Source organism: Amphiura filiformis, chromosome 9, assembly GCF_039555335.1.
Source record: "Amphiura filiformis chromosome 9, Afil_fr2py, whole genome shotgun sequence".
Classification (NCBI taxonomy): Eukaryota; Metazoa; Echinodermata; class Ophiuroidea; order Amphilepidida; family Amphiuridae; genus Amphiura; species Amphiura filiformis.
The window spans coordinates 44344332-44353510 of NC_092636.1; the positions used below are offsets into that span (position 1 = coordinate 44344332).

Consider the following 9179-nt stretch of genomic DNA (forward strand, 5'->3'; position numbering starts at 1 on the left):
TGCAACTGACATCAGTGTGATTCCTCTATAGTTGTTCATGAGGCTGAGGTCTCCTTTCTTTGGAAGGGGAACAATAACATTGGTAATCCACTGTTCTGGTGGCGTAAGCTTTGTAAAAACTTCTACGCAGAATTTATGGATGATGTCTACCATAGCTTCACCACCACCCTGGAGTGCCTCAGCGGTAATCGCACAGTCCAGTCCAGCAGCTTTGTTTGTTTTCATTGCTTGAATGGCCTTTCTTGTCTCTTCCAGGGTAGGGGATCAGCACAAATAGGCAAGTCCTGGTCGGCGGGTGGTGGGAGATCAGATGTTGGTGGTCCATTGTCATTGTTCAGCAGGGCACAGAAGTAGTCCTTCCACTCAGCAAGTAGTTCTTTGTCGCTTGAGGGATTGACCCATCTCTCTTCTTCACTTTGGGATTTGATCTCTTCTTCTTCCCCGAGATGTCATGGATTATTTTCCATGTGGTGTTGTAATTGCCATTTTCATTTGCTACTTGCAGGTCTTCCATCTGCCTGTGTATAGAGGCAAGTTCATCGGCCCTATATGACTCGTTGAGCTGGGTGTTGAGCTTTCTCCACACTTCTCTGGCATGGTGAGTTCTAACAAGTAGATATGTCTTCTTGGCTGCATCTCTTTCTGATCTTAACTTGAGGGTCTTGTCTGTCACCCAGCTTGGCATTCCACAAGGGCTACATTTTCCAACAACCTCTTCCGCGACTTCTTCGACTACTTTCTCAAACATTTCATACCTCTCAGAAATTGGTGACTGGTCGTTGTCGTCACACTGGAGGACCTGGAATCTGTTTGAAAGTTCAATCTGGAAACGGTTCTTAGTAGGAGCATGAAGCAGCTTCTTCCAGTTGTACTTAGGCCTCTTACAAGGTTTACCTTTGGTGGTTCGGAGACTGGTGTGCAGTCGTATGCTGAGTATTCGATGGTCTGAATCCAGCTCTACAGAGTTATAAGCTCTGCAATTGCGCAGGGAATTAACCCACTTGCTGTTGACAAGGATGTGGTCCAGTTGGTGTTTTGAGCCCGTTGGGTGCATCCATGTCCAGAGACGACTTTTGGGTTGAGGAAATCTTGATTGTGAAGGACGGAGCTTGAATTCCTGGCATAAATTCACTAGTCTCTCTCCATTGTCATTTGTTGTGTTGTAAAAACAATGAGGACCAACCACAGCTGGATGAGATACATGGCTATCTTGGCCAATTCTGGCATTGAAATCACCAATGACGAGGTGGATGTTGTGCCTCTTCACCTTTTCAAGATGGTCTTCTAGTGGATTATAGAAACTGTCCTTTTCTCCTGAGGTTGCTGATTCAGTTGGAGCATAAATAATTGTAACTGTAAGCTGGGGGTTCCCATTAAATGAAGCTGTTAGTATTCTTTGATTAATGGTCTGCACGCTCTGAAGACACCTATGGATGTGCCTTGACATTAGAAGTCCAACACCTCCTGCCTCTGACCTGTGGCAGAACTGTAAATAAGTACCCAGTTCTTGTCGTCTGACCATAACTCGTCAGTGGGGATGATGTAATAAGACGGTGTTCTTGCACACCGACAATATCGACGCCTGCATCGCTACAACCCGTAAATAGTTGATGGGTTTTTCCTTGTTGGTGTAGTGTACGCACATTGTAGGTGGATACTACAAGTGGTTTGAAGGTAGGTAGACGAGACATATCAGGACCAACAGTCTGTGATGGTGTGCCAGGTTCCCGCTGGCCCGTCATAGAGTCAGAAGAAGACGTCTGCCCAGCTACCTTCGATCTAGTATTTGGATATTTGTTTGTAGTTTTCGTAATCATTAGTTTGCCAGACTTATTTTAGTCCGTGTCTGGCAACTGAACGGGTGATCAGCCCTGAACAGCATATTTCCGGAGGCAACAGCAGCCGAAATCCACATATTTATAGTGGCACGCCCCTGGCCCGGAACACGTTGGCCAGTGATGTTATTTGACCTATGGTGACATGTTCAACACCATCCTGTTGACCGTTGGAATGACATAATCATTCTCGTCCGCTCTTTAGCCGTTGAGAGTTGTACTCTTCGTCCGCCATTGGAATAGGTGGTTCCAAACTATTTGAACCATAGCTGGATTAGATGAAGGATACTGAATGGACACTGAATGGATAAAGGCTATAGTAAAGTGAGACATGGCAGAACACCATGGAACTAAGACTAAACCTACCAGAATACAACACATGGTCTAACCGCACTGTTCTCCAGCAGTTTAAGGAACAAGTCCAGCCGGCACATAACTCACAAGGTGCTCTTGAGAGACCAGTATTAACCCTAACCTATCAAAGCCATGAAACACTTCCTATACTCTTTATACAATATTCAGCACTAAACATGTATCCTCCTGGGAGCACCCAAAGGGAAATCCAACACCAGAAACATCACTGATTCTTTGCAACCGGGGTTGCAGGTGTTGGCAAAGGTAATTTTCAGCGGGAATATTGAGTTTGAGATAAAATCAATAATATTATTCAACTTTGTATTTTATTGTTCTGAGTAACACTAAAATGGCCATATCTCTGGAACCATAAGTCTAATTATGATGGGGTTTTCAGCAAAATAATTAATACCCGACAGTGAAAAAAAATATATAATTCTATTTCTTGAAGAAATGTTACAATAATGGCTTTAACGAAGGGGAGGTGCTACCCCTCCAGATTTTTTTCCTGTTGCTGTGAAACAGCTCCCATGTAATCGTCCCATCATCCTTTATGCTCATTTTCTCTTTACCCTACCCGATAATACTGCCCTTCCATGACCCCGACCGACATAGATTGTTTTTTTTTAATTTCCTGTATGCATGTAAAATTGGTTGTTTTTTGGCTGGAACTTAAAATTGTGATTAAAAATGTGTGCAAAACGAAAAAGATTTACAGATTTTGGCGATTTTTTCAAGTGGCATAGCTAGGGGAGATCAAGGAGGAACTTCGGGGGTGGGGGGAATTGGTTGAGCATTGATTGTGCACCACCTCCAAGCGGTGCAAATCAAAATGTTTCGCGCATAATAATGCTATCTACTGAAGATATCGTTTCATTAGAGGGCAATATGAGAGTAAAATGCTATCTAATATAGCATACTGCCTTCCAATGAAACAATGTTATCTACTAAATAGCATATTGCCCTCTACTTAAATAATGCTATGTACTGAAAATAGCATATTGCCTCCCAATGAAACAATGCTATCTACTAAAGATAGCATATTTCCCGCTAATAACAATACTGAAAATACAATTTACTCATGAAATAATGGTAGCCTATCTACTGAAGAGAGTATGTTGCCCTCGAACTAAATAATGCTATCTACTGAAGATTTTATTCTCATATTGCCCAACAATGACACAATGCTATCTACTGAATATAGCATATTTCCCTCAATTACAAATGCTATCTACTGAATATAGCAATTTACTCTCATGAAATAATGATATCTACTGAAAATAGCATATTTCCTCCCAATGAAACAATGCTATCTACTGAAGATAGCATATTTCCCTCTAATAACAATACTGAAAATAGCAATTTACTCATGAAATAATGGTATCTACTGAAGAGAGTATGTTGCCCTCTAACTAAATAATGCTATCTACTGAAGATTTTATTCTCATATTGCCCAACAATGACACAATGCTATCTACTGAATATAGCAATTTACTCTCATGAAATAACGGTATCTACTGTATACTGAATAGCATATTGCCTTCAAATGAAACAATGCTATCTACTGAATATAGCAATTTACTCGCATGAAACAATGCTATTTACTGAAGATAGCACAATTCCCTCTAATTACAAATGCTATCTACTGAATATAGCAATTTACTCTTATTAAATAATGGTATCTACTGTATACTGAAGAGAGTATATTACCCTCTAACTAAATAATGCTAGCTACTGTAGATAGCTGAAGATACTGAAGATAGCATTTTATTCTCATATTGCCCTCCAATGAAACAATGCTAATCTACTGAAACAATGATATCTACTGAATATAGCAATTTACTCGCATGAAACAATGCTATCTACTGAAGATAGCACAATTCGCTCTAATTACAAATGCTATCTACTGAATATAGCAATTTACTCTTATGAAATAATGCTATCTATACTGAAAATAGCATTGTTTCATGAGAGTAAAATTGCTATCTACTGAAGAGAGTATATTGCCCTGTAACTAAATAATGCTATCTACTGAAGATTTTATTCATATTACCTTACAATGAAACAATGCTATATCTACTACTGAATACTGAGCAATTTACTTGCATGAAACAATGCTATCTACTGAAGATAGCACATTTCCCTCTACAATTACAAATTACAAATGCTATCTACTGAAAATAGTAATTTACTCTCATGAAATAATGCTATCTACTGAAGAGAGTATATTCCCCTGTAACTAAATAATGCTATCTATACTGAATATTTTATGTATATTGCCATCCAATGAAACAATCATAGTTGTATGAACACTACATGAAAATTACTTGCTTTTTTGTTAAATTCATTTGCAATAAAATAATTAATTAAGTATAAACTAAATTACAAATGCTATCTACTGAAAATAGTCATTTACTCTCATGAAATAACGCTATCTATACTGAAGAGAGTATATTGCCCTGTAGCTAAATAATGCTATCTACTGAATATTTTATGTATATTGCCATCCAATGAAACAATGCTATCTTCTGAATATAGCATATTGCCTCTCAATGAAACAATGCATCTACTGAAGATAGTATTTAGAGCGAATTGCTATTTGTAATTAGAGGGAAACATGCTAAGTTATTATACTGAGATAGTTAATACTCGGCCCGGGATTCATACCCGATACCGTGCGTAAGCAGTTGAAGGACTGGTGGATCAAGCTAGGTCTTCATGCCTTCATCACTGGCCTTAGTAACATCATTTAAAAAAATCTAAAACCGCCATATATGTTGAATGATTAGTTCTGAAACCATATTGTTTTTTATACAGAATAATTATTATAGGCCTATTTTTGTAAGAAGTCATATTATGCGCTCAAGAATTTTTGACAGGCATGGCAGAACCGATACGTGTCTATAGTTACCAAAAACTTCGGGATTATCTTTTTTATATATTGGCACAACTTTTGCGATCTTTAATTCGTCGGGTACAACTCCTGAATAAATTGATTGGTTGAAAATAAGCATGAGCGGATAGGCTATTTCATTTGCAACTTGCTTTACTAAATCAGATTTCATACCATCATAACCAGGACTTTTACCACTTCCAAGTTTGGTGATAATTTTTACAATTTCATCTTCATTAGTCATGTTAGTAGGTTTAAAAAAACAGGTCTTATCATTTGCCTCCTTAAAGGAAGTGTCCGGTAATCACAACATTAAGCCTTATATGTTAGAAAAATAATTATCAAGCACGAATCACATGGTTTCATTTCAAACAAACTCATATTAATCATAAAAACGAATAAAAACAGCCATCTCTCAACACGCGATATTCAAAATTCCCGCGCCGAAATTGTCTAGAGCAGTGACGTCCACATAGTTCAATGAAGCCTGTCGACAAATGAGCACAAATAACCATGACGTCACTGCTCTAGAACATTTCGGCGCGGGAATTTTGAATATCGCGTGTTGAGAGACGGCTGTTTTATTAGTTTTATGGTTAATAAGAGTTTGATTGAAATAAAACCATGTGATTCGTGCTTGATAATTATTTTTCTAACATATAAGACCTAATGTTGTGATTGCCGGACACTTCCTTTAAGATATGATGAATAGTCATTTCCTGATTGCTTAATAGTATAGATGCTCGGATAGGCCTAATGGGGGACGTTGTCCACACTCTTTGGCGCCTGATGACATTTCTTCTTCTTTTTTGCAGAAATTTTTTGACAATCGGGCCAATGACACGGCTGCAGATTTTTCTTCACTTGAAAAAAATCCAAGGTAAAAAATACGTATAGCGGGCATTGGCGTAGCTGCCGGGGGGCAGGGGGGGGGGGGGCAATTGCCCCCCTGGCAAAAATTGCCTATTTGGGCCCCCGCCCCCTAGCGCTATTTGGGCCCCGCCCCCTAACGCAAATAGAAATCTTTTGAAATGCTAATTGCACAAAAGCACCTATAGGACAGTATATTGACTAAAACAATAAAAGGGCCAACCCAAAAAGAAAAGTCGATCTTGGTGGTCAAGAAGGCTGTGTCCGACATGTTTCTTGTATGCCCCAACCGTCACAAAATTGGCCGATTTAGTCATTTACCATTGAGCTATTTCAAACTTAGGGCCGGATTTACCATTACATTAGACCAGATGGGTACGGGTCCAGGCCCCTAAAATAGCCTAAGGTATGTTCGGCGAAACACCATGTTTTGGACCGAAATATGGTAACATCACGCGCACTGGGCCTCACATTACGTAAAATTTACCTTCATTTTGTGGAGTTATGTACGTCATCCACCAGTGGAGCTCCTGCGCCCCTCCGCAGAACTTCCGGTAGTGGATGTTCTGCGCTCGGGGGCGCAGAGAATCCACTGTCGGAGTTGCTGCGCTCGGAAGTAAAATAATAGATTTTCGTATTATAATAACGGTGGATCATTGCTGCGCCTCGGGCGCAGAACATCCACTGTTGGAGTTGCTGCGCCCGGGCGCAGTCCCTTATATGTAACGGTGGATCATTGCTGCGCTCGGGCGCAGAACATCCACTGTCGGAGTTGCTGCGCTCGGAAGTAAAATAATAGATTTTCGTATTATAATAACGGTGGATCATTTCTGCGCTCGGGCGCAGAACATCCACTGTCGGAGTTGCTGCGCCCGGGCGCAGTCCCTTATATGTAACGGTGGATCATTGCTGCGCTCGGGCGCAGAGAATCCACTGTCGGAGTTGCTGCGCTCGGAAGTAAAATAATAGATTTTCGTATTATAATAACGGTGGATCATTGCTGCGCTCGGGCGCAGAACATCCACTGTCGGAGTTGATGCGCCCGGGCGCAGTCCCTTATATGTAACGGTGGATCATTGCTGCGCTCGGGCGCAGAACATCCACTGTTGGAGTAACTGCGCTCGGAAGCAATATAATACATTTTCTTATTATAATAACGGTGGATCATTTCTGCGCTCGGGGGGCGCAGAACATCCACTGTCGGAGTTGATGCGCTCGGAAGCAAAATAATACATTTTCTTATTAGGCCTATATTAATAAATATACATGCGTATAATAACTAGTATTGGGCCTATTATAACTCCAAATTGAAAGCAAAATAATACATTTTCTTATTGAAATTACGGCGGATCATTGCTGCGCTCGGGCGCAGAAAATCCACTGTCGGAGCTTCTGCGCTCGGAAGTCAAATAAATTATTTTCTTATTTTATTAATAAAATATAATTATGCATGCGTATAATAACTAAACTCCGAGAAGTTTATTGCTATAGTATAACCGAATTGACAGCAAAATAATAGATTTTCTTAGTATAATAACGGTGGATCATTGCTGCGCTCGGGCGCAGAACATCCACTGTTGGAGTAACTGCGCTCGGAAGCAAAATAATGGATTTTCTTATTAAAATAACGGTGGATCATTTCTGCGCTCGGGGGGCGCAGAACATCCACTGTCGGAGTTGATGCGCTCGGAAGCAAAATAATACATTTTCTTATTAGGCCTATATTAATCAATATACATGCGTATAATAACTAGTATTAGGCCTATTATAACTCCAAATTGAAAGCAAAATAATACATTTTCTTATTGAAATTACGGCGGATCATTGCTGCGCTCGGGCGCAGAAAATCCACTGTCGGAGCTTCTGCGCTCGAAATTCAAATAAATTATTTTCTTATTTTATTAATAAAATATAATTATGCATGCGTATAATAACTAAACTCCGAGAAGTTTATTGCTATAGTATAACCGAATTGACAGCAAAATAATAGATTTTCTTAGTATAATAACGGTGGATCATTGCTGCGCTCGGGCGCAGAACATCCACTGTTGGAGTAACTGCGCTCGGAAGCAAAATAATGGATTTTCTTATTAAAATAACGGTGGATCATTTCTGCGCTCGGGGGGCGCAGAACATCCACTGTCGGAGTTGATGCGCTCGGAAGCAAAATAATACATTTTCTTATTAGGCCTATATTAATCAATATACATGCGTATAATAACTAGTATTAGGCCTATTATAACTCCAAATTGAAAGCAAAATAATACATTTTCTTATTGAAATTACGGCGGATCATTGCTGCGCTCGGGCGCAGAAAATCCACTGTCGGAGCTTCTGCGCTCGAAATTCAAATAAATTATTTTCTTATTTTATTAATAAAATATAATTATGCATGCGTATAATAACTAAACTCCGAGAAGTTTATTGCTATAGTATAACCGAATTGACAGCAAAATAATAGATTTTCTTATTATAATAACGGTGGATCATTGCTGCGCTCGGGCGCAGAACATCCACTGTCGGAGTTGATGCGCCCGGGCGCAGTCCCTTATATGTAACGGTGGATCATTGCTGCGCTCGGGCGCAGAACATCCACTGTTGGAGTAACTGCGCTCGGAAGCAAAATAATGGATTTTCTTATTATTTCTATTAGGCCTATGCATGCGTATAATAATAACTATAACTCCGAGAAGTTTATTGATATTTACTATTAGGTCTGCGCTCGAAAGCAAAATAATGGATTTTCTTATTAAAATAACGGTGGATCATTGATGCGTTCGAGCGCAAAGAATCCACTGTCGGAGTTGATGCGCTCGGAAGCTAAATAAATTATTTTCTTATTATATTAATAATATATTTTTTTATTGTAATAGCTCTACGGAGAAGTTTATTACTATTAGGCCTATGCATGCGTATAATAATAACTATAACTCCGAGAAGTTTATTGATATTTACTATTAGGTCTATATAATGCGCTCGCAAGCTCAGATTATAATAAAACTTATTATATTAGCGCTACGGAGAAGTTTATCACTATTAGGTCTATTGGTCTTACAAGTTTCATTTCTTTACTGTTTTCTTTCTTCTTCATTCTTTTTTCTTCATCTTTTTTTTCGTTCACGTTTCCTTGTCGGTACTTCTCATGTAACCGCAAATAATTCCTATTCAAATATAATTCTGATTGACACATGTCCACTTGCAATTCGGCCTTTGTTAGTCACCAGATA

At 39.4% G+C, this 9179-nt stretch overlaps 1 protein-coding gene across 1 annotated transcript; it reads right to left on the bottom strand.

Moving 5' to 3' along the window:
* Positions 1–334: 334 nt before the first annotated feature.
* LOC140160099 (uncharacterized) lies at positions 335–1742 on the bottom strand. Its single transcript, XM_072183376.1, has 2 exons — positions 1520–1742; positions 335–1323 (listed from the first exon to the last, which is right to left on the bottom strand). Exons 1-2 carry the CDS (start codon positions 1740–1742, stop codon positions 335–337), a joined length of 1212 nt encoding a protein of 403 aa, XP_072039477.1.
* Positions 1743–9179: the final 7437 nt, after the last annotated feature.

Bases quoted from the DNA above. Each gene is read 5' to 3' on its own strand.
- LOC140160099 (XM_072183376.1), bottom strand. From the start codon at position 1,742: ATGACGGGCCAGCGGGAACCTGGCACACCATCACAGACTGTTGGTCCT. The intron at 1,324-1,519 runs GTCAGACGACAA...CAACTGAATCAG, and splicing joins ATCCCCACTGACGAGTTATG to CAACCTCAGGAGAAAAGGAC.